The 26,106-nt window shown below is 38.0% G+C and overlaps 1 protein-coding gene across 3 annotated transcripts; it reads left to right on the top strand.

Moving 5' to 3' along the window:
* Positions 1-601: 601 nt before the first annotated feature.
* Positions 602-25,782, top strand: FAM174A (family with sequence similarity 174 member A). Of its 3 annotated transcripts, none has more exons than XM_055565520.1 (3): positions 602-1,238; positions 10,880-11,014; positions 25,227-25,782. In XM_055565520.1, the coding sequence occupies exons 1-3, from the start codon at positions 796-798 to the stop codon at positions 25,228-25,230; spliced, it is 582 nt and encodes a 193-aa protein (XP_055421495.1). In that variant the 5' UTR covers positions 602-795; the 3' UTR covers positions 25,231-25,782. The 3 variants fall into 3 exon arrangements, with proteins under 3 accessions (XP_055421495.1, XP_055421491.1, XP_055421504.1); XM_055565516.1 differs by lacking the exon at positions 25,227-25,782 and adding an exon at positions 14,681-14,958; XM_055565529.1 differs by lacking the exon at positions 25,227-25,782 and having other exon boundaries at positions 10,880-11,018.
* The last annotated feature ends 324 nt before the right edge of the window (positions 25,783-26,106 follow it).

Consider the following 26,106-nt stretch of genomic DNA (forward strand, 5'->3'; position numbering starts at 1 on the left):
AATCTTTCCTGGTTTCTTCCTGCAAAGAGTTGCTGCACACTTGACACAACTCTGTTTCCTTTCTTTCTAGTGAGCCAACCTCCCTGTCTAGTAAAATGTGTACCTGAGCTGAGGTAAACGTCAAGGCGGTCTTTAATAAATGATTGGCTGTGTTTCTGCAGTTTTGCACCAACGAACTGAAATGATGAGCTTCCAATCTCTCCTGGTTTGTTCCTGCAAAGAGTTGCTGCACACCTGACACAACTGTTTACTTTCTTTCTAGTGACCTAACAACCCAGTCTAGTAAAATATGTACCTGAGCTGAGGGAAACGTCAAGGCGGTCTTTAATAAATAACTGGCTGTGTTTCTTCAGTTTTGCACCAACGAACTCAAATCACGAGCTTCCACTCTCTCCCGGATTCTTCCTGCAAAGCGTTGCTGTACACTTGACACAACTCTCTTCCGGTTTGCTTTCCTTGTAGGGAGCCAACCGCAGGATCCTTCCCCTCGCCTTCCGGAAGTGCGCGGGGCGCAGACGGCCTCGCGCTCCTGACGTCACGGAACGCGCCAGCCCTGGAAGGTTAGCAACCGGGAGCGTCCCTAGTAGCAGGGGGCCGCTGAGATGTACGAACTTCCGGTTGTCGACGGCAGCTGCCGCGGCTGCCGCCTCCGCCACCTGCAGCGGGCCCGGTCTTCGCCCGGGCTTCCGTCAGCGTTTCTCCTCCGTCTCTTCAGTTAACACGCCCATGGTCCCGCCTGGAGCCAGGGCGGCGGGCGCCGGAGCTCGCGCGCGGTGAGGGAGCCGGCCGCGGACCATGCAGCCGACGCTGTGCAGCTGCTGCCTCAGCCGCGCCCTGGCCTCGGCGCTCCTGCTGTCGCTGCTGCTGCCCGAGTTGAGCGGGCCCTCCGCGGGACGGCCGCCGGCAGCGCGGGCCGCGCCCGACCTCCAGCCTGCGGCGCGCGGTCCGCGCACCCGGCCCCCTCCGCCACCCGGCTCCTCCGCCGCCCGGCCCGCGGGCCGCGCTCCGGCCTTGGAAGCCGCGGGCGCGCGGGGAGCCGAGGGCGGCAATGGCAGCACGCCCGGGGCGGGGCCGGCCGCCGACGACCCTGGCGGGAAGGCGGGGGCCGGGGGCCCGGCGGGCGGCGTCCTGGCCGTGAGCCCCGACCCCGGCGACAAGCCCATGACCCAGCGTGCCCTGACCGTGCTGATGGTGGTGAGCGGCGCGGTGCTGGTGTACTTCGTCGTCAGGACGGTCAGGTGAGGCGAAGCCTCCACGAGCGTCCCCGGCAGGCCTGATGCGCGCTTATCTGCCGACCTCCTCCCACCCCCTCAGTCACGGTGCCTGCTGAGTGAGATTGTGACGAGGACGGTCTTGAAAGCCGGTGGTACCTTTGGGAGTGTTCAGACTGCCAAGTCCCTGCTGCCTCCCTTTCATGTGTAAACTATAAATTAGCACCGAACCTCTATATCAATATTTATTTGAGTAAATTGATAGTAATGCAGAATGATCTTTAAGGATGATTTATTTTATAAAATGTAAAAAAGAAGTTCTTTTAACAGCAATTTCCTGCTGTTGACTTTTAACTCGCCACCATCGAGTGTACCTTATGAAGTTTCTTGCTTTCCACCTTTTCTGAACCCGGAAAACTGACAACTGAGTATGGTTCAATCGTTGTTAAGAGTCCGCATTAGAAACATCTAGCATTCATCTTGCATGACACTAAATAATGGACATGAGCTTGAGTATACTCCGGGAGTTGGTGATGGACAGGGAGGCCTGGCGTGCTGCAGTCCATGGGGTCGCGAAGAGTCGGACACGACTGAGCGACTGAACTGAAATAATATGGTGTGAAATGTTACCGATTTCTTGATAAGATGGAAAACTGATACCTATGCAGCAAAGGAAGAAAAATGTCATAAATATGATCCCGTTATAATATTGGAGAGTATGTTTAATAGCTTAACAACTATATATGATTTTAACTTTACAAAATTTGAATTAGTAAATGGATAGATTTACTTTTTTTAATCTTCCAAAAAACTTTTCTAAAATGAATTCATCTGTAAATAATTCTAAGTCATTCAGAAGCTTAAAGTTACAAATGAATAGTTTTTTGAGCTTATTCTTACTGCTGCTGCTAAGTCATGTCACTCGTCTCCGACTTTGTGCGACCCCATAGACGGCGGCCCACCAGGCTCCCCCGTCCCTGGGATTCTCCAGGCAAGAACACTGGAGTGGGTTGCCATTTCCTTCTCCAATGCAGGAAAGTGAAAAGTGAAAGTGAAGTTGCTCAGTCGTGTCCGACTCTTCGCAACTCCAAGGACTGTAACCTACCAGGCTCCTCCATCCATGGAGTTTCCCAAGCAAGAGTACTGGAGTGGATTGTCATTGCCTTTTCCGTATTCTTACTATAGAATGTTAGATTAGAGAATTACTTAAATTTCAGATTTGTTACAAATATGGACACTTAAATGACATCTTTCACTTTACCTACGATAAAACTGACCTAGGAGAATAAAGTGATGTCCCACGGTATATAATAATCATCACTGATTGTACAATCCATCATTTGCTTTGAAATTTTTTTTTCCATGATGTCTGTGTCCAAATCTGTGATCAACCTTTTGATTAAGTACCAGGTTATGAATAAGTAAATGACTATCACTTATTTTTCTACTCTGTTTAATGCCTTATCAAGTGGAAAAGGAATTATATAGTTCAATTAGTGATATTTTACATTGTCGTAAGTAACTTCCACTTGATACGTTCTATTGTTATAGAAGTAAAGTTATTTTATGGCATGAATCATGGTATTATAACATTCCAACTATGTAATGAGACCGATTTGGAAAAATCATAATAAAGCCTCTTTAACTGAGTGGGGGACCACCTCTCTGAAGAGCTGAAATGCAGAGCTAAGAACTCACTGTTAGAAGAAACCAGCCAAGAGAAGAGCTAAGGAAGCACTAGGTATTCTATTTACTGCAGTAGAGGTAGTTGTGTGGGAATGCACTGGTTTGTTCTCCAGATTATTTCACTTTTTTTTTTTTTCCTGTAACTGCCTACCCTCAACCATTTCATATATTTCTTTAAATGGATTTACTTAAAAAAAGTTTCCTTTTAAACATATCTGTTTATTATTTTGTGAGTGAAAAACATTATTTAAGCCAACATTCCTTGGCTTAAATAACTAACTGATAAAGTACAGCATAACAGGGAACCCTGGAGGGTGGGAGGGATCTCTGAGACCTGTTCAGGTATCTGCAATATTGAAACTATTTTCAAAATAATACATTCCCTTATAAGTTTATGACTTCCCTGGTGGTTCAGACAGTAAAGCATCTGCCTACAATGAGGGAGACCCGGGTTCAATCCCTGAGTTGGGAAGATCTCCTGGAGAAGGAAATGGCAACCCACTCCAATATTCATGCGTGGAAAATCCCATGGACAGAGGAGCCTGGTAGGCTACAGTCCATGGGGTCGCGAAGAGTCGGATATGACTGAGCAACTTCACCATAAGTTTATAGGACCCAAGAAGTTCATTGATAATAGTTTCAAATTCCACAGTGCAGCCAACTCATAAGAAACTACCTCTTATTGAGTTTTGGTGTTCTATCAAAAAAAACACGTTAACACCAGAATCTGAAAAGCTATTAAAATGTACCTCCATTTTCCAAGTTCATATCTACTGTACCTGGATTTTCTTCATATCCTTCAAATAGACAATGCATAGCAAATGATTGAAGGCTGAAGCAGATATCAAAATCAAGCAGTTTTCTATTTTTCTAATTTCTCTCTTTTCATTTTCTATCTCATTCTATTTAAGCCAGACATTAACAAGATTTGAAAAAAAATCTAAATCTATGCCATTTTTTCACCTTTGTTGGTTTTCTTTTTGACAATATATTTTTCACAAAAAGCTATGTTAATCTGTAGTGGATTTATTATAATTTTAAAAAGCAAATGGTATTTAAAATTTTCTTAGGTTTAATTAATATATTAATAATTGATATTTATAATCACATAATTATAATCTATTCAGGGTCTTAAATAATTTCTAAGAATGTAAAGCAATTTATGATCAAATGTTTGAAAATCACCGGTGGAAACATTATTTGAGCTGCATAGTATTGGTTCACAAAACCCAGCAAATCCAGGCCCACTTTTTATTCAAGAGAAAGCTAGAAAATGTTCATGAGGTGTTACAGGCATATAACCACCAAACTGAAACTTTCTTCTTGATATGAAAAAAATATTAGAAGAAAATTGAGCAGTAATTATTCTTCTCACCATGTAATTGTTATTTAATGCTGTATATTTCCCATATAGCATTGGAGTACCCTAAGTATTGTTTCATACACAAAATAAATGATGAGTCTGATGATAACTTTTTGGGGATGATCTTTTTTCATTTTGCTTTCACTTATTTGTAATCTTAACATATAAGTATTTCTTGCCATGGATTTTCCATCTTCATTTCTGTAAAGCTTATAAGGGTACAGTCTTTTCAGTCTGATTCTATTGGATGAATCACTAACATTGTTAACAGCAAAATTCTGAATCTATGACTAAGAAAAATTGGACTCTTGAACCAGTATCTAGTACATTCATTCAGGCCAACTCCTAAGTATAGTTGGCCACCTGATGTCCAACTTGATTGATGCTAACAATGTCTGGGCACTGTTCAGAACAGAACTCATTCTTTTTGCTTCCAGATTATGAAAATCATTTATTTTGGTGAATATCCATTTTGACTCTCCACTTCCAAAATAGGTGTGGCAGCACAGCAGCATTATTTATTTGTGCCAACAGGGAAGAACGGGCCAAAAAGTCTCCTTTCGTTAACTGATATGAGAAAACACTGAGAATATTTTACTTGTAAAGTACTTGAACTCCATAAAACTTCCATACTGTTTTTAATCTAATTCAGTTATTATGAATGTGTAACTAGAAGTAACTTCCCCTCTGAGTCTAGAACTATTCTAAAGAAAAATTAGATTCTTTCTGTAGAAATTGAAATATATATATATATATATATATATATATATATATATATAAGAAATAAAGTAGGCTTCCTAAGATTAGTATATAGTCTTTATGAAAAGAGACTCGTTGTATGTCTTATTCTCTATTATATCCCCAGTGCTGAACATTATGTACAAAATGTGGTAGGCATTGGGTAAGCAGTTGCCTAATATATGAGCATTCTTGCTTCTTAATCAAGGATCAGTGTGGGTCTAGGGAAGACTCAAAAACCTCAGAACAAAGGCTATTTACAAATCATTATTTCGCTAAGGCTAAGTACAGTGTTTGCATTCAGGCATTAACTAAATGAACTGGGTTTGATTACACTGAGAAATGTTCAGGTAGGGAAAACCGTTATTTTATTAGACTTGTCAAAGGAAATAACATTTTCCATCTCCTGTGTATTTTTCCTTTAACACTTCCTTCCAATATTAAAGGAATATTAGATTACTACTTCTATTAGTTACTATTTTAATTAAACACATAGAATGACCCTGGCTAACTTAAACTAAAGGGGATTTCCTGGAAGAATATTGAGATCTCAGAAAGTCAAAATGCAACAATTAGAACCAGACATGGAACAACAGACTGGTTCAAAATTGGGAAAGGATTATGTCAAGGATGTATATTGTCACCCTGCTTATTTAACTTATATGCAGAGTACATTAGGCAAAATGCTGAATCACAAGCTGGAATCAAGATTGCGGAGAGAAATGTCAATAACCTCAGATATGCTGATGACACACCCTTCTGGCAGAAAGTGAAGAGGAACTAAAGAGCCTCTTGATGAAGGTGAAAGAGGAGAGAGAAAAAGCTGGCTTAAAATTCAACATTCTGAAAACTAAGATCATGGTATCCAGTTCCATCACTCCATGGCAAATAGATGGGGAAACAGTGAGAGACTTTTATTTTCTTGGGCTCCATAACCACTGCAGATGGTGACTGCAGCCATGAGATTATGAGACATCTGCTCCTTAGAAGAAAAGCTATGACAAACCTAGACAGCATATTAAAAAGCAGAGACATTCTGACAAAGGTCTGTCTAGTCAAAGCTATGGCATTTCCAGTAGTTATATATGGCTGTGACAGTTGGACCATAAAGAAGGCTGAGCACCGAAAAATTGATGCTTTTGAACTGTGGTGTTGGAGAAGACTCCTGAAAGTCCCTTGGACTTAAAGGGGATCAACTTGTCCATCCTAAAGGAAAGCATTCCTAAATATTCATTGGAGGGACTGATGCTGAAGCTGAACCTCCGGTACTTTGGCCACCTGATGTGAAGAGCTGACTCATCAGAAAAGATGTTGATGCTGGGAAAGAGTGAAGGCAGGAGGAGAAGGGGGCGACAGAGGATGAGATGGTTGGATGGCATCACTGACACAATGGACATGAGTGTGAGCAAACAGAGAGTGAAGGACAGGGAAGCCTGGTGTGCTGCAGTCCGTGGGTTGCAAAGAGTCAAGACACAGCTGAGGAACTGAACAACAGCAAAGTCGAAGAGCAACTGGAGATTCACAGAAACTAAGTCAGTTTAGGAGAGGAGACACTAAAATATCACAGAGGTTTCTTGGCAGGAACAATCCACTGTGAAGGTATGCAGTAGTTTTCAGTCTCTTTGTCCCTTAGTTTAGGAGTCATATTCCACAGAAGGAGAGGTGAATTAAGTCCTGGGAAAGAAGGGCCTGGTTTGGCTACAGTCCATGTGGTTGCAAAAGAGCTGGACAAGACTAAGCAACTAAGCAACAGCAGGGCTGGGATCAGTTGCTGTCTAAGCAAAATCATGGTTCCATTAAGGCAGAAGTTTCCTTCAGGATACATAAAAAGCCGGTAACTGTTGCAGTGTTCAAAACTAAGAAATGGCCTAACCAGAAGAACATAAATGCACTTGTTACTGCTAGTGGCCACCAAATTCGTACTTTTTACCAGGTAAGGATGAACTAGAAAATGCAATTCACTTAAAACAATATATCCAGTCTAGTATAATGTAAGATGATTGTGTTAGAGATCAGAAGACTGGTAGCTAACCTTGGACCTTGGTTAAAATTACTTTGAATCATATAGGAAGATAATACAGCCTAATGTTTAAGAACCCAGACTTGGGAATAAAATTGCTTGATTACTTGCTCTACTATTTACAGTCCCAAATTTAATTTTTTCTAAGGTCTGACTTTTCTATGTTTAGAATAAGGGTACTTAAAGGCTTGTGGTGAGGATTACCTCAGGTAGTGCTTGTAAGCTGCTTACTTCAATTGCCTGACTTATATGCACACCCAAGAAATAGTAATTATTTTTAGTGAATTCTTTTTGTATCTGCAATTTCAACTGTAATATTTTGTTGGGAGTGTTCATGGTATTTTCTAAAATCTCCCCCATACCATATTCTTATAATATATGAACCCTGAAACTAATCTGCAAGAGGTTAGGTCTGACAAGGCTAGAGATGGGGTGGGGGCAGGGAGAAAAAAGAATGGGAGATGAAGATGAGAGAAATTTCAGATAAAATAATTTTTGCTATGTGCTGTATACTGTGTTGTCATGGACAACTGAAATTGTGGCTCACCAGTTTTTATATAGCTTTGTCTCAGTACAAAAACAAAATGAGTTCCAAAAATCATTGTTGGTTACTAATTCACCTTTTTGCCCCAAAATACTCAAGGTAAATTTTATATCATAAGTTGTATCTTTATTAAGATTTACTCAGCCTTATCATTGTACCTGATCACATAGGAGAGTGTATGTATGTAAAATATCCATTAAATACCGTATTCCTCAGTCTAGTTTTGAATGATAAATAGAAGAAATTACTTAATAATATCCTACAGGCATTCAGTTAAAACAGGAAAATCAGATCAGTGCAGCAAGTTGTAGCAAGTTACGATGATTGCTTGTCTCCCTTTCACAGAGTAGTAAAACGAAATGAAGTTTTATTCTGTTGTGTTTATTTTATGTGGCATCATACATTTTTACATAAAACTTTATCAACCTTACTTTAGTACTTTAGCTTTATTTTTCTACTGTAGCTTTTACATGTTATTTAAACAGAAATGATTCTTACCAACCTGAGTATAATGAAACATTGAGGAATCTGCATTCAGTTGAGACAACTATTTGAATAATAACTTGAATACCTAGAAGGTATCTGATCAAGATCAATATCTAGAAGGTATCTGACCTGTGATTGCCATGTGATAAAGGAATATAATTCAATAATATAAACCATACTGCTACTTTCTCTTGCTTTCTTAGGCTTACATATTTTCCTCTCTACATATTTAAAGTTCCATTTTTTAAGACCCAACAAAATTTGTTTTCAGATTGCAATATGCATTTACTCTGGTAAAATAATGTACACATATATAATGCTATATATGTAGTTATTAACATACATAGAAAGTTTGAGCATCGCGAGCTTAATGAAAATAATAATTTATGGAGAGAACCACAGCTTTTAAAATTGCATGAATTTTAAATCCTCCTTTGCTCTTTTGTTCAAAAATAATGTACACTGCATATTAGAAGTAGCCTTTTACTTAAGATTTCAATGCATTTTTTATATGTATTATATTTTACACTTAATGTTTATTAATATTTTAAGCAGATGGCCCCTTGAATCAGCCCAATATTAAGGCTTCATAAGTGTTTCTGGCTTTCCCTGAGGACAGGAAAAAAAAAAAAAAATCACTGCATATGGGTGTATTGTATTTGATGTTTTTATGGCCATAAAGCTGCCATGATCACGTAGCCATTGCATATATCTTTAGACTTAAGAAAGATATTCTTAGGGGAGTCTCATTTTAAGTTTAAATTCTATTTTACAATATGTAGTTGTTTTTTTAATTTGACTTTGATGCTTTTGAACTGTGGTGTTGGAGAAGACTCTTGAGAGTCCCTTGGACTGCAAGGAGATCCAACCAGTCCATTCTGAAGGAGATCAGCCCTGGGATTTCTTTGGAAGGAATGATGCTAAAGCTGAAACTCCAGTACTTTGGCCACCTCATGCGAAGAGTTGACTCATTGGAAAAGACTCTGATGCTGGGAGGGATTGGGGGCAAGAGGAGAAGGGGACGACAGCGGATAAGATGGCTGGATGGCATCACTGACTTGATGGACATGAGTCTCAGTGAACTCCGGGAGTTGGTGATGGACAGGGAGGCCTGGCGTGCTGCGATTCATGGGGTTGCAAAGAGTCGGACACAACTGAGCGACTGATCTGATCTGATTCTTAGGTGAATTAGTAACATTTCCTAAAATACAAAATTATTTTAATTGAACTACATTCCCCAACTTATTTGGTGCCAAAGAGTGCACTCTCTTTGCATATGAAATAGGTTCTTATCAAATAGCTTGGATTCACGTTCAGAAGGTAGCATTTATATATGTTAAAAGACAGTAGAAACTAGAATAAATAATAAAGTGTTCATAGCAATGCAGTCAAATGTTTACATTTTACACAGAAAGAGAAAAATAGCATTATTGGGCAGATTCAGTTATCCACTCATTGAAAGATTGAGAAATCATTCAAGGAATGATGATGACCTTGGAAATGGAGAAGAATGTCAGCTGAGATAATTATTAAAAGTCCTTAAGATAGATGTTCATGTCGTTTCCTTTTTAAAGACTTGCTAAGGTATCCTATGACTGATGATGGCCTGGTTATTAACATATTGACAATTTAATGACCTGGAAGAATCTAGTTTATTTCCAAAAATAATTTCACATGGCTGAAACTGCAAGAATGTTTGGAAGGCCATATGATTTAGAAAATTGAGCAACAGACTGGCAAAACAGAAGAGAAGAATGTAAAACCTTGAGTATTCTTAACTCATTCTTAAGTTTTCAGTTTTTAAAATCAAAGCGATGCATGCAAATGTTATTAAATCCTGTGGTTCCAAAGGACCAATGAGTGTGCTCAGTCGCTCAATTATATCTGACTCTTTGCAACCCCACGGACTGTAGCCCATGAGGCTCCTCTGTCCATAGGATTATCCAGGCAAGAATACTGGAGTGGGTTGCCATTTCCTACTCTGGGGGATCTTCCAGACTCAGGGATCTGATCTGTGTCTCATATCTCCTGCATTGGCAGGTGGATTCTCTACCACTGTGACCGATGGTGAACTATAACTCCCCAAGTCCCTTGGACTGCAAGGAGATCCAACCAGTCCATCCTAAAGGAGATCAGTCCTGGCTGTTCATTGGAAGGACTGATGTTGAGGCTGAAACTCCAATACTTTGGCCACCCGATGCAAAGATATGACTCATTGGGAAAGACCCTGATGCTGGGAAAGATTGAGGGCAGGAGGAGAAGGGGACGACAGAGGATGAGATGGTTGGATGGCATCATCGACTCGATGGACATGGGTTTGGGTGGACTCCTGGAGTTGGTGATGGACAGGGAGGCCTGGCATGCTGCGATTCATGGGGTCGCAAAGAGTCGGACACAACTGAGCGACTGAACTGAACTGATGCATACAGTTTCTTAGCGGGGCCGAAAGTTAAGAAGTAAGAAGGCCTACAAGAGATGGGAGAACGGCTGGAATAGAAGGCCTCAGTAAAACTATTGGACCAGAACAAAGACTTAAGAGATTATCTGTCAACATTATCAGCTGACAGAGAAGAAAGTGTGTCAGTCAGAAGAAATGGTGATGGCACAAGACATACAGGAGTAGGTGTTGATTAAAAAGTAATCGAAAATAAATAAATAATCTTAAATGGTTAACTGGTTACATTTCTGAAATGTAGCCATTCTGAGACTGAACGCCTTCAGTGTCAGAAAGTGGAATAATTTATTTTTAATTTACAAATAAGTGTACAATTAAAATCATCCATACCACACTTAGAAATAATTTTTATTCATTAATATTTTCTATTTAATAGGATGAGAAGAAGGAACCGAAAGACTAGGAGATACGGGGTTTTGGACACTAACATAGAAAACATGGAATTGACCCCTTTAGAGCAAGATGATGAGGAGGATGATAACACATTGTTTGATGCCAATCATCCTCGAAGGTAAGTGTTGAGCAGTTTAAAATTGAATTTCTTTTAACAGTTTTTATCCTAAATGATGAGTTTTGGGTTCTGTTTAATGAAGTTTTTTGTGCTACCCAACCAATAGCTCACATTTGCTTTGCTTTGCTAAAATAGTTGTGTAGGATAGAATACCATCCCCCAGAGAAATCGTCACTGCAGGGCTCCTGTGGGGCTTCCTTCCCTTTTGCTGCTGCATGAAGATAATCCTCTGTGTGTGTATGTGCATGTGAGGGGGGCGGGGGGAGGTTCTGGGAGGTGTACAGGGAGATTAGTAAACTTGATTTTCTTTTTGCATTCTGAAAATATTTTGGTTTTAGTCTTTGTTACTCTATTTGTAATCAGCGTTTTTGGCAAAATTGTGGGGCTAATGGTCAGCGGTCTGGTACTGTGGCTATTATGTCTGTTCTTATATCTGTTCTCACTGAGTTAAGAGCTTTCCTAAAAGGTTTGGATAAACAGAGTTACATGGATATAGACTAGTTTCAGTGCAGATGGCATGAGGAAGGGAAGCAATAAAGTTTCCACTCAATAGGGAAGGCCATGTTGAAGTAGAGGAGACATTATTTGGGTGAAGAAAAGCCAGCATCCAGCGTCAGGTACATACATAGAAAGCGTAATAGAAATCTGGGGGTTAAAAAAAAAGTCTCAACAAAAATTGGATTATTAACTCAAGTATATATGAGCTTTTGGGTGCAGGTAATTAATTCATTTAATAAAAATATATTCATAAAATGCCATAGTAATAGTAGAGTCTAGATATATGTGTGACCCAAACAGCTGTATTTGCTTGTTAGCAATTCTGTATCTTAGTGAAAATAAACATGAATAAAGTACATTAAAATGTATTTATTTAGAACATTCTAAGGTTTATTTAGAACATTCACATATACCCCGTGAAAAGCCCTTAAATTGGCTATAAAGTACTGTACAGTTCCCATTTAGTCTAATATTACCAGTTATTAACTGTTGGCTTAGGTCAGATGAAGTTGCTCACATGCATTTAGGAGCCATTGTGTGTAACATATTTATCTTTACATACTAGAATGACAGAGTCATTTCGAAATACTGTTGGGAACTGAGAATGAGCAAACAGCTCATCTTGTCTCTCCTCTTGGGCTCATCCTACAGAAGGTGCTCATGGAGTAGGATTGGGGGGCAGAGTCTCACTTTATTGTATAATTATTTTCCTTTAATCTTCTGCAAAGTTTTTAATATATTTTAAAAGTATAGTATTTGTCATGTTTTAAAAACTGCAGTGCATATGAGGTCCCTCTTTCTGCACAAACACAGAAAGGGAACACAGAAAAGGAAGTTGTTGACTTAGGAAGTCAGGGTTGTTTCCAAAGAGGAACTGAACTTGAAGCCTAGCTTGTCTATTTCAAGTGTGCTTGACTCAAGACAAAGGTTGTTACAGTCAGCAAAAAACAACCCAGAGTTTGTAGTTGTGACAGATGATAGTTTATTCAGAAAGTGAGCAGCACAAAATGTCTAGAATGCAGACTTTTGTATGTGCGTGTGTATTTATACGTGCAATATGTTGCATGTGGGGATCAGCTGTGACAAGTCCTGGGAAGGTGCCAGTTTTTTTGGTTGTTGTCTTTTTTTTTTTTTTAAGGAGTTTGTTGTTATCCTGCTATTGTTACTGATATTATTTGGCTAGAGTGTATATAATCAGTAATCAGATGTGTGTTGAAGAATGAGACCTCTTGTTGTAGTGGGAAAAGTGGCCTAGGAGAGATCAAGAGGGGCAGAAGCAGGGAAGGTGGGAGGGATATAAGAAGGCGAGAGTTTCCATGAAGTCGTCACGCACAGCCATCTCTTATCTGCGTCTCACCTCATCACAGGCCTGTCTCTCCTATTTATCTTTCATATACCCCTCTTTTCATGAAGCTTGCATTCCATCAGGGAGCTAAACATGAGTCAGAGTTACAGAAACAGAGAAAGAGGAAGAATAGGATGATGTGGGAATATATAGTGGGGTTGCAGAAACGAATGATCCAGAAAAACCTCTTGGAAGTGACAGGAAAATTGAGACTTGAAACATGAATAAAAATTAGCTAAATGAAGGGTGGCTAGAGGGGCCAGAGTTGGAGAGAGAGCTGCAGTCACAGAGAATCAGAAGCAACAGAGTAAAGTATATTCAGGGAACTGAAAGAAGTGTATACTATATTAGTATGTATGAAAGAAATGAATGGGGGAATGAATGATTTTTGAGCTTTGAATGCAAAAGGCAGAACAATAAATAAGAAGGCAGATTGTGACCCATGTTAAATCCGTTACAAATTATTCTACAGGTTGCAAAAAGCCACTTGGAAATTTTTAAGACAGGGAAAACATAATGAAAGCTATATTTTGAAGATAACTGTGCATAAATTGGAGGAAGATTATGATAAACAGCAAGGGGACCAGGAAAAAGATCAGTTAGATGGTATACATACATTGGAGAAGTAGGGACTTCGCTGATGACCCAGCAGTTAAGACTCCACCCTCCCTATACAGGGGGGCCTATGTTCAATCCCTGGTCAGGGAACTAAACCCCACATGCCACAATAAAGACCTGGAGTAGCCAAATAAATAATATATATATATATATATATGTGTGTGTGTGTGTGTGTGTGTGTGTGTGTTTTTAGAAAAGAGAAATAGAGTGGAGTGAATTTTTCAAGAGGCTTTGAAAGATGCTGTCAACAGGATTCAAGTATTCTGTTTAGAAGGTGAAGGATAGAGAAATGGAAATACTGGATTGGCCAAGACGTTCATTCAGGCCAAACAAAGAACCCAATAATAATGGAGATGGAAGTTTTGGGAATAATGATAATTATCAATGATGATTGATAATGAAATAAACTTGAATTTCTTAATGTTTTGATACCATTTACTTAAAAGACTTGGGAAAAACTTATACATATGTCTGGACTAAGTAAGGAGGACGGCATATCATTAAGTGTGCTTGTGTGCTGTGCTTATTCGCTCAGTCGTGTCTGACTCTTTGCCACCCCATGGACTGTAGCCCACCAGGTTCCTCTCGCCATGGGATTCTCCAGGCAAGAATACTAGAGTGGGTTACCATGCCCTCCTCCAGGGGATCTTCCCAACCCAGGGATCAAACCCAGGTCTTCCACATTGCAGGCGGATTCTTTATCATCTAAGCCTCATCCGTCCAATAAATCAGTGATATAGCAGCTAGTTCATACAGCAATTTTTTAATGCTTGGCACTAGTCTAGGGGCTTGGGTCACATTAAAGCAACAAAACAGAAAAGAAAAATTTTAAATATCCTGACTTTGTAAAGCTTACCTTCCAGTGGAGAATAGGTGAGATTTGGGGACTGACATTTCATTTTCATTTTTTACTTTTCATTTTATATATTTCTATGTTGTTGGATTTTTTTTTCTTCAAAGAGCCTATGCATATGCATTACTTAATTCCACCCCCCGCCTTGGGAATAATTTCAATTCTATAGAAAAGTTATAGGAATAAAAATATTACAAAAAGTACCCTAAACTTTTAATCTAGAGTCACCTATCTTTAACAGTTTACTTCATTTGTTCTCTTACGTTCTCTCTTTCCCAGTCATCATGATACAGAAGAATGCATCCCACTCATTTTATATATAAGTGATTTTCTGATATTTCCTCTTTATTAGATTCAGAGTGTGCATTCTTGGTGGAAATATTCCATACATCATTCTGCATCCTTTTCGGGACATCCTTATCTGCAGACACACAGTGTTCATCTGTCCTTCAGTAGCAGTGGTAATTGTGATGTACCTCTTCAAAATTTTGTCTAATTTTCCAAAATGTGCTTTTCTTCCCCCTTGCAACTACTAAAAAGGCATTTTAAAATCATATAGTATTCTGCTTCTCATCAAAATGTCCCCCTAGATTTAGTACCCATTTGTCATTATTCTTGCCTGATTTAATCTTCACCATGATAGTTGTAAAATCATGATTTTCCAACTTCAACATTTCCTCCATATTTACCATTTAGCAGTGACATGTACTGTTAGCAAGAGCTTATCCTTGTTTCTTCTTTATCTATCTATATATCTGTCTATCAGTGGCAACCCACTCCAGTATTCTTGCCTGGAAAATCCCATGGATGGAGGAACCTTGTAGGCTACAGTCCATGGGGTCGCAAAGAGTCAGACATGACTGAGCAACTTCACACTACCCTATACTACTATCTATCTTATTGACTGTAAGGATTCATGATTTTCTCTTTCTTCGAAGGTTTATAATTCATTGATGTAGTTGCCGGTGGAGGCCTACTCAAGCTGACTTCTGTACCCTTGTGACTTGCTCCCATTTTTTTTTTAAAGAATTTCCTTACATTCTGGCCTAACAAGGTGTTCCAGGCTCATTTTATATCTGCACTAGCCATGGAATTAGCCATATCTCAAAGGAGCCCTGGTTCCTTTGGGTACTAGCTGAGCTCTTTGCTTCCAGACGTCCTTCAGCAGACAATTCTATGAATGTATATATAACACTTACACACACACATATGTGCCCTTATACATGCATGAGTGTATATGTGTGCACACATTTAGTGGTGTCCCACTTTTTGTGACCCCATGGACTGTAACCCACCAGGCTCTTCTATCCATGAAATTTTCCAGGCAAGAACACTAGAGTGGGTTACATTTCTTGCTCCAATATGCATGCACATTTGCATATATGTGCATACTTTATATACTATTACTTTACGCCTCCCATTCTGCTATTCCAGTCTATCCCCACTGGGTTCTCTCTTGCTTTCTTCCTTTTCCATAATGACATTTTTCTTGTTCATTGTGTTAAGAATGACTTCCAGCAACATCCTGGCTCCCAACAACATCAACACATTTACTTACTGCTCAATCTTACAATAAAATTAATCCCGTGTCAGAATCACTTTGCGTATACAGTAGACAAACGTACTACTAAGAGTTTAGGATTTGTTTGCAATTTTTTCCTTACAACCTCATCCTGCCCAGAACTGAGGGTAGTCAGGTATTGTAAGTGATTTGGCTTAGTTCTTTTTTTCTCCCTTTTCAGTGTTTATAGTAGACCTTTAAAATATAATTTAAGTCGTTTGTTTGCTTCTGTTCTAGTTTTCTTCTGCCTTTCCCATCCTTATTGTTTTGTTTTGGGTTTTTTGTTGTTGTTGTTCTTGCCTGGAGAATCCCAGGGATCGGGGAGCCTGGAGGGCTGCCGTCTATGGTGTCGCACAGAGTCGGACACGACTGAATTGACTTAGCAGCAGCAGCAGCAGCAGCAGCATGCCTCCAAAAGTAAAAACTATACCAGAAAATTTTAAGAATACATACCTGCTCACTCTAGGATACACTCAGAGAAGTACTGCTCTCTTGATACCTTCCACAATTCTTCCCACCTCACCCATTGTAGATGGTCAATTTCATTACTTTCTTGTTGGTCCTCTGTGATTCTTTTGATGAAAGTTGGTTGGAATATATATTTCTTACATTTCTCTCTCTCACACAAGATGTAGCCTATAGTTTATATACTTTTATATTTTTTGGTTGCACTTAATAGTACTCCTGTGAGTCATGCTATGTAAGTTCATAGAGATTTTCTTTTTCACAGCTGTGTAGTGTTCCACATGGTGTATGTATCATGGTTTATTGAATCAGTTGCCTATACTTTCATGTTTGGGTAGTTTTCATTCAATTATTTTGCAGTTACAAGTTATCCTGAAGTGAATAACCCTGCACATACATATTTTTGTATTGTTGGAGGTGTATGTTCAGGGTAAATTTATAGGAGTGGGATTTTTGTCAAAGAGTGTGGAGTCAGTTTTAACCATGAATATTGGAGGTGCCTGTGATATCCTAGAGGACGTAATAAATTAGATGGATTCATCTCTTTATTAAAAGCAATGATAAACTGTCTGCCATGTATCCCGAAGCATTCCACTAAGCTCTGGGGATAGCGGTGAACAAAAATGGATAAAATACCCAGCCTCATGCAGTTAACAATAGATATACATCCATAGGCCAGGAATAAAGAACAAAGAAGTCTGAACTAGAGTTGGGTTTCCTGATTATCATTTTTCAGCCTTGCTAAAACCAGAGGAAAGGCTCTTCTCTAGGCCCAACCTGCTTTTGTACCTTTTGAAGTGAGCAATGAGATGGATGCATACTTCAGGGTGCCAAGAAGCAAAGGCTATTTTTTTTTCTCCTTTTATTTTCTTCTTCAAACAATGTTAAATAATACCTACACTGATTTTAGATATCTGCTGTGATTTTTTTTCCCAAAGTCTATGCAAACATGGATCTCTTTCTGTCTCTCACTTTGAGGAAGGTAGACTCATTTCTTTTCTCCTACTGGACAGAAATTTCAAAAACATGTAGGTAGAGGTGTGTTTGTATTTCTATTACCTTCTGTAACATAGAGATTATTTTCTGATGAGATATAGAGTAAAAACTCTGTTAGTTCATTTGAAGTAGATTTAATAGGTAGGACTTTCTCTGGTTTTCAAATGTTGGCACATGCATACATGCTCAGTTGCTTCAGTTGTGTCCAACTCTTTTTGATGTTATGGGACTGTAGCCTGACAGGCTTCTCTATAGTCCGCCAAAATCTATGAGATTCTCCAGGCAGGAATACCTGGAGTGGGGTGGTAGGCCCTCCTCCAGGGGATCTTCCCGACCCAGGAATCAAACCCACATCTCCTGTGTCTCCTGCATTGCAGGCAGATTCTTTACCCACTGAGACACCTGGGGAGCCCTCCAGTGTTGGTGTCAGATATTAAACATGCATTATGCCATCAATTTATTCAACATTTCCAGTTTATCTCATGGAAAAGATCTCCTTCAACTTACTATGGAGTTATGTCTGGACAAAGCCATCATAAGTTGACAATATCATAAATTGAAGATGCATTAATACACCTAACCTGAACATCAGCATTTAGCACAGCCTACCTTAAACATGCTTAGAGCACTTATATTAGCCAGAGCACTGATATTAGCCTATAGTTGGGCAAAATCAACTAACACAAATCTATTTTATAGTGAAGTGTTGAATGCCACATGTAATTTGTTGAATGCTACACTTAAAGTTTGGTTGTATGAGTACAGAATGGTTTTAAGTGTATCATTTGTTTACCCTCATGATCTCATGGCTTACTGGGAACCCTGGTTCCCTGCCACTGCCCAGCATCACAAAGGAGGTCGTGCTAGCCTGAGAAAAGATCTTGTTGGATCATCTTCAATTCAAAATTAGGAGTATGGCTTCAACTGAATCCATATTGTTTTCACATCATCATAAAATCAAAGACTTGTTAAGTCAAACTGTCCTAAGTGGGGACTGTTCTGTATAGATCCCACTGTGACTCACTTTAGTAATGGCTGATAATCATGGTTAATGCCATGATAATGCATTATTTTTAAAGGGAAAAATCAACACTTATATGGAGAGTGTATCACAAGGTCTTTGTAGACCCTCAAAGAGGATTTTTACTAAGGGCTTCCCAGAGCAGTCATATAAATAGTAGAAAATCCAAGGGAATGAATGGTAGTGATAGAGAGAATGTCTTCAGAGGGAAAAGATCAGGCACGGATCTTGTAACTGAGCCAGGAGAAAAACTGGAGAGAGTATAGAGTTCAGTTCAGTCGCTCAGTCGTGTCCAACTCTTTGCAACCCCATAAATTGCGGCACGCCAGGCCTCCCTGTCCATCTCCAACTCCCGGAGTTCACTCAGACTCATGTCCATCGAGTCAGTGATACCATCCAGCCATCTCATCCTCTGTTGTCCCCGTCTCCTCCTGCCCTCAATCCCTCCCAGCATCAGACTCTTTTCCAATGAGTCAACTCTTCACATGAGGTGGCCAAAGTACTGGAGTTTCAGCTTTAGCATCATTCCTTCCAAAGAAATCCCAGGGCTGATCTCCTTCAGAATGGACTGGTTGGATCTCCTTGCAGTCCAAGGGACTCTCAAGAGTCTTCTCCAACACCACAGTTCAAAAGCATCAGTTCTTCAGCTCTCAGCCTTCTTCACAGTCCAACTCTCACATCCATACATGACCACTGGAAAAACCATAGCCTTGACTAGACGGACGTTTGTTGGCAAAGTAATGTCTCTGCTTTTGAATATGCTATCTAGGTTGGTCATAACTTTCCTTCCAAGGAGTAAGCGTCTTTTAATTTCATGGCTGCAGTCACCATCTGCAGTGATTTTGGAGCCCAGAAAAATAAAGTCTGACACTGTTTCCACTGTTTCTCCATCTATTTCCCATGACGTAATGGGACCAGATGCCATGATCTTCGTTTTCTGAATGTTAAGCTTTAAGCCAACTTTTTCACGCTCCACTTTCACTTTCATCAAGAGGCTTTTGAGTTCCTCTTCACTTTCTGCCATAAGGGTGGTGTCATCTGCATATCTGAGGTTATTGATATTTCTCCCAGCAGTCTTGATTCCAGCTTGTGCTTCTTCCAGCCCAACGTTTCTCATGATGTACTCTGCATGTAAGTTAAATAAGCAGGGTGACAATATACAGCTTTGACATACTCCTTTTCCTATTTGGAACCAGCCTGTTGTTCCATGTCCAGTTCTAACTGAGAGTAGAGTAGCAGAACTATAATAGGTATAATAATCACTTAATAGTAAACGCCTACCTTAGTGCAGGATGTACCAGATGCTGTACTAAGCTCCTTACGTATACGATGAATTCATTGAGACTGTGTTGCAAAGTAGTTTGTATTGCTTTGACTTCAAAGATAGGAAAACTGAGGCTTGGAGAGTTTAAATAATCTAGGCTTCTCTTCCTACTGCAATCCTCATTCCATTTTTTAAATATTTATATGATTTATACCCATAATGAAAATAATTCTAAAGTCTGTTCATTCCGTCCTCTATACTAGCACACAGTATTATTTTTTTGTTTTTCACATGGGGACCCCTATACTTGATCTTAGTGAAAAGGCCGAGAAGCGATCAAATGGGACCCCTAAAATGAGAAATATAAATATTATTTGCCTGCTTTGTTATTTGCAACACAGAATCATATTAGTCTGCAATAAAACTGCTGGTGATTCTTGTTGGAGCATCTCTTACTGATGCTTCCTTCATTGTTTAAGTGCTTTCTAAAATTCCTTCACCTTTATTTTCTAAACTCTGTCTACAAAATAACAAGAAACAAGTCATTTTCAGAAAGGTAGATTAATTTCTTTACTTATGATTTAATCACAGTATGAAACTAGCCTTTTGTAGTCAGTTCTTCCTGAGTGACTACAAATGGGTGTGGCTTTTAATATATAAAGATTTTAATAATGATTGTTGTTGGTGGTTAAAATTTGGAGTAATAATTTTTACCATTTCTTTGCATTAGATTGAGCTATATGGAACTGCTACTATATGGTTTAATCTAAATCTCCTGAGAGAAGTTTATTTTTTCATGTAATAAGATAGATCAGGCAGGGCCAACTCCAAGAACAGTACATCAGGGCTCTGGCTTCTATTCCCCCTGATCCTCCTAATTCTGACTGTCTTCATGTGTGAGTTTCATTTTTAGACCAATAATAGGATGGTGCCAGCAGTTCCTATAATCATGCCCTGAATAGTAATTTTCAGTGAAAGTTAGGTACCAACTATCTTGTGTCTCTTTCCTTAGGAATGAGAAAAGTTTCCCCAGAAACTCTGTTTAACAGAATTTTATTTTTGTTTTTTGTATCATTGGTTATGTGATCATTGCTAAATTGAACTGTGGCAAGAAAAATGAAAATACCATAATTAGTTCAGAATTATCATCTGGGGTTGAATGGATATTAGGGAGTTAACCATCATTACCACTAGGTCTGCTAATTTAAGCTTTGAGGTTAATATGATTAAATTGGGAAAATTTGTACATATGTGGGAAAACATAGCTCAAGCTGTTTAGTTAATATAATTTCTCTTGAATTTGCTGTTGTTATCATATTACATCTATTTGTATATTAGACATAATTTCTTTTGGTTAGTGAAACATTTTACTCAAAGGAATTATAAAACTAAACCACATACCTATGTTTTAACAATTGTGTAGGACATTTTAGCTCTCTCTGATAGAAATATGATGAGAAATCAGAGATGACTATGTATTAACCAAAACTTACCTTTCATTTTCTTACAAGCATGTTGGAAATAAATACTCATAACCAGTCTCAAAAATGTAGTTTTAAACATTACTTCATAACACAAAACAAGTGGAAATAATACCTTGTTATTCTGTTTGATTTCTGCTAAAGAGAAAAGTTATTATTATTATTTTATAATGGTGTACAGTAAAGGACATTTTGACCATCTTGGTTGGCAGCTTTTAAAAGCTAGTACTTCTGTCACTTCAAGGCTATTCTAGTAATTTCTGCCATGTATATAATTTTAAAAACTCTAAATTTGCTTCTTAGCTCCTCTCTTCTGTGTCATTAAATTTAATACTGTATTATATGTGTTCGTTACATTTGTGCTCAGTGTTACTTGGCCACAGAATATTTTCTGGTTATTAACATCAGCATATCAGAATCAGGAAACAGATCTAAGTGTGTTGACCAGAAGCTCTCATTTAAGAAGATCTTATTCAAACAGTTATCAATTTGCAAATAATAATTTATAATAAATAATTCTAATTTCTAAATCACTGCTTTCAACGTGGAGCATAACATTTTATCAGAATAAACACTTAAGGTTATTCAAAGTAAATAGAGTATGTATAGGAATCTGTCAAAGTACTAATGCTTATTTTAGCTAGAAATTGGTATTTGAGGATGTCCAGTGTGTGTTACTAGTAGGATAGTCTGTACCTTATCCACTTTAAGGGAACTATGCTGTCTTTGTTATTATTTAAACAGTTAAAGAGAATGTCTGTTGTAGGGTTTAGGGGGTTCTTCTCAATGTTTTACTTTTCTGTGGACACTGAGCCTTAGAAAGAAATTTTGCCTTGCTCCAGTTATCATCACAATGTCTTTATTGGTAAAGAACATGAAAAATGTGAATATTATTAAATGATTATGTAACATTAAACACTGTTTGGTAATGCTGTTTTCTCATCTCTTGACGTGGTCTAGAGGTGCCCTGTCTAATTTGGTAGCCACACTAGCCTTATGTGGCTTTTCAGAAATTTGAAAGTTGACTAGCGTGACCCAGGAACTGAATTTTTAATTTTCAGTTCAGTTCAGTCACTCAGTTGTGTCCAACTCTTTGTGACCCCATGAGCCGGAGCACACCAGGCCTCCCTGTCCATCGCCAACTTCCGGAGTTTACCAAACTCATGTCCATTATTAATTTTATTGGGTTTTAACTGATTGAAATTTTAACTTTAATTGCCAGATTGCTATTGTTTTAGACAGTACAGAGCTAGAACAAGTGCTAGACTGATCTAAAGTAATTCTGTCAAATGGAAACTCTTATAGAATAGCTGAATCACAAGTTTCTGTTCATACAACAGTTGATCTGTTTAATAAAATGCTTGCTTACTGCCTTGGTTCAGGATTTGTGTTCAGCTGTGATAGTCTGGGTCGCAGACTCTCTAAGGTATATGCTGGGCTGGATGGGCAATGCAGGCAGAGCTTGCCACCCAGAAGGCTGACTTATATGAGTTGGGTTGCAGGACAGTAAAGGGACAAGGATCTCAAGTTTATGAAGAAAAAGTCCTAAACACAATTATTAAGGCATTAACCTTCCTGAGCATTCTCAGATAGTGTTCATTCTGTACAATCCAAAGACATTGTATCTTCTTTAAAAAGGACCAGGGAGGAAAAAAAAAAAAAAACTCCAGGAATCTAATATTTGCAAGTGTATTTAAATGAAGAAGGAATAACAATATTCTTGACTACAGTAGGACAGTTTTCCCTTTCCAACTTGATTTGGTTTAATAGCTGTTTTGATAGTTTAGGATTTTCTGAGTTAGCTCTTAGGTTGTCCTTGAAAATGTCTTTTTTTATACTATATCATTGCATAATATTTACAGAGACAGAACGTTCTTGAAGCTTGAAAAATACCCAAACTGAGATTTCCATAAAATGTATTATTACTACACATTTGCTTTACTTCATAGAAAAGCATGTGTAAGAATGCTTAAAAATGCTTAAAATGAGATCTGCTCTCTAAAATGTTTAGGCACAGAATACAGTATTGTTAACCTTAGGTTCAATTTTTTTTTATTTTATTTTATTTTATTTTTAAACTTTACATAATTGTATTAGTTTTGCCAAATATCAAAATGAATTCACCACAGGTATACATGTGTTCCCCATCCTGAACCCTCCTCCCACCTCCCTCCCCATACCATCCCTCTGGGTCGTCCCAGTGCACCAGCCCCAAGCATCCAGTATCGTGCATCGAACCTGGACTGGCAACTCGTTTCATACATGATATTTTACATGTTTCAATGCCATTCTCCCAAATCTTCCCACCCTCTCCCTCTCCCACAGAGTCCATAAGACTGTTCTATACATCAGTGTCTCGTTTGCTGTCTCGTACACAGGGTTATTGTTACCATCTTTCTAAATTCCATATATATGCGTTAGTATACTGTATTGGTGTTTTTCTTTCTGGCTTACTTCACTCTGTATAATAGGCTCCAGTTTCATCCACCTCATTAGAACTGATTCAAATGTATTCTTTTTAATGGCTGAGTAATACTCCATTGTGTATATGTACCATAGCTTTCTTATCCATTCATCTGCTGATGGACATCTAACATTTCTGGAACATATTCATCTTGCATAATTGAAACTCCATAGCCTTTGAGTAGCAATTCCTCATTTCCCTCTTCCCTCAGTCCTGGTAACCACCAGTCTCTTCTCTACTTCTATTAGTTTTACTGTTTTTTAATATAAGTAATGGAGAATCTAGAATCACAGAGACTCAAGTTTTTCTCATATCATGAGAAGCCTGCAGAAGTTGGCTGCTGGCATCTGTTCAATGGCAGTTTGATGACAGGGTCTACATGTATGTGGTTTACCTAAAGCTTTATCCTAGTTATATGGCTGCTGCAGTTTCAGCCATCACATCTGTATACCAGAAAAGAAGACAGTGAGAGGCAAGACCCAAGTCACATCTGTCCTTTTATCAGGAAATCAGAATTTCTCAGAACCTTCCCTCCTTCCAGCATATTGTCACCCTACTTAGCTCACAAAAATAAATCAGTATTTTTATTAGCAAAGAGGAGATAATAGATATTGAGCAGACAATGAAAATATGTCACTCTGACTATTCAAAGTATTTTCTGAAGGTTAAACTTGGCAGCTGGCAATAGAGAATTGGTTTTGCAGGGGACCCTGAATGAATGCATGAATTCTGGGCAATTATTGTTCATGAGTAGCAGGTTTTTTATTAACCTTCAATATGTATTTTTTAAAAAGCTTAAATTTACCCTCAAAATATATTGGAATTTCCTTAGCTTATAACAACATAATCATTTAGAGATCTATTGTAGATTGCTTATTATAATTTAGATAAAACATTAAGTTGGAAGAGAGTATTACTCGTTCTCATAGGTATCTCCAATGAAGTTCTATATGTTAATGATGATTATAAAGGACAACTTATTAAGTTAGTAAAATCTGCATACCTTTGCTTTTGGTTGGATTAAATGCTTTTGGTTGTAGTGGCTCTTACTAGCAGAAGTTCCTTAGCATCTGTGGTTTAGATTAAGTAGCAGTAAAGCCTGATGTATAAATAGAATTAAGGTGTATAAATATGTGTGATGAAAATATAACCTCATATTACCATAAACTAGTCAATAAGGTAAGAAAATAGGCATATTTGCCACATCATATAATTTATAGAAAACCTTATCTTCTGTATGGAAAAATTTTATAACTGTATTATAAATATTAAAAGCATTTTTTGATTGTTTCATTGAATATACTTCAAGGCCTGCAGCTTCAATTAATGCTGCTTTCTGAAGGTTTAGAAATAGGATCTGTTAAGGATTGTGTTTACAGAAACTATAAACAAATAATTACATTGTATACTTGTCAAAGTTGTTCTATGTATAAAATTCGTTTGAAAAAGTTAGAAGTATAATTTAAAGAATAGTATCTGATATAATTAGTGTAGACAAAGTAACTGTTTTATTAGTGCCCTTCATTATAATTTCCTTAAATTAAATACTTTCATTATCTTCTGGCACTCCAAGTCTTTGGGGATATTTTCAAGTGTATTTGAATTTGTTCCAGGATAGGCATTTATAGTATTTTTTTTTCTTGCAGATAAGAATGTGCCTTTTGATAAGAAAACTTCATCTTCTACAATGAAGAGCAGAATGTCTATGTTTAAGGAATAAAAAGCCACTTTATCAATTGGGGGGTATTTAAGTTACATATATTATGATAACCTTCAATTTGTTGTTGCAATAAATGTGTATCATTTGTTAGTTTTTCTCTGTATAGAAGTGCTCTTAATGGGCTCAGAGTTGTTGGGAGTAAATTGTACTATAAGAGATCTGAAAATTACTTTAAAGCAGTGTGTTTTCTGATCAATTTATCTTTCTTATTTACCTTATTATTGTAAACTGCTTATGTACTAATCAGTTCATTTTATTTATATATGTGTATATATATATAATTTATTTTTTGGCTGGTTAAGGGTTGTTTTTTTTTTCCTGGAACTATAAATCCCAACAACCAACTGGTGTGTAACTTTATCAAGATGTATTTCCCATTTTTGTGGGGAAAAGAAGCCAAATTTATTATCTTGAGTTTGAGTTTTTTAAATATAAAAGTGTCTGTGTTGTGTGTAAAACAATAAATACTATTTAAAATTCTTTGAATGTGGTATAAACAAGATGTGTTTATACAGTAAACCCAAAGCTATAGATCTATATATTAGCATATGTATTTTATATGATTTCTTCAAAAATCTGTCAAAAGTTATTGTATTTTAACAACTTCCTTGTTATGATACCACGTTGATTAGATATTTCAGAAACCAGTGAATTTCAAAGCCATTTAATTTGTTTACAGTATTGTGAGAGAAGTACCAGTGGAAACGTTCCCATCACGTTATGACGTAGAAGAGGAAGGAATTGAAGTATGTGCATAGACTTTGGAGTCAGACCTAGATACAGAGACTGACCTCATTGTCTTCTGA

The sequence above is a fragment of the Bubalus kerabau genome, chromosome 1 (assembly GCF_029407905.1).
Source record: "Bubalus kerabau isolate K-KA32 ecotype Philippines breed swamp buffalo chromosome 1, PCC_UOA_SB_1v2, whole genome shotgun sequence".
In the NCBI taxonomy this organism is placed as follows: domain Eukaryota; kingdom Metazoa; phylum Chordata; class Mammalia; order Artiodactyla; family Bovidae; genus Bubalus; species Bubalus kerabau.

Bases quoted from the DNA above. Each gene is read 5' to 3' on its own strand.
- FAM174A (XM_055565516.1), top strand. From the start codon at position 796: ATGCAGCCGACGCTGTGCAGCTGCTGCCTCAGCCGCGCCCTGGCCTCG. The intron at 1,239-10,879 runs GTGAGGCGAAGC...TCTATTTAATAG, and splicing joins TTCGTCGTCAGGACGGTCAG to GATGAGAAGAAGGAACCGAA. The intron at 11,015-14,680 runs GTAAGTGTTGAG...CCTCTTTATTAG, and splicing joins GATGCCAATCATCCTCGAAG to ATTCAGAGTGTGCATTCTTG.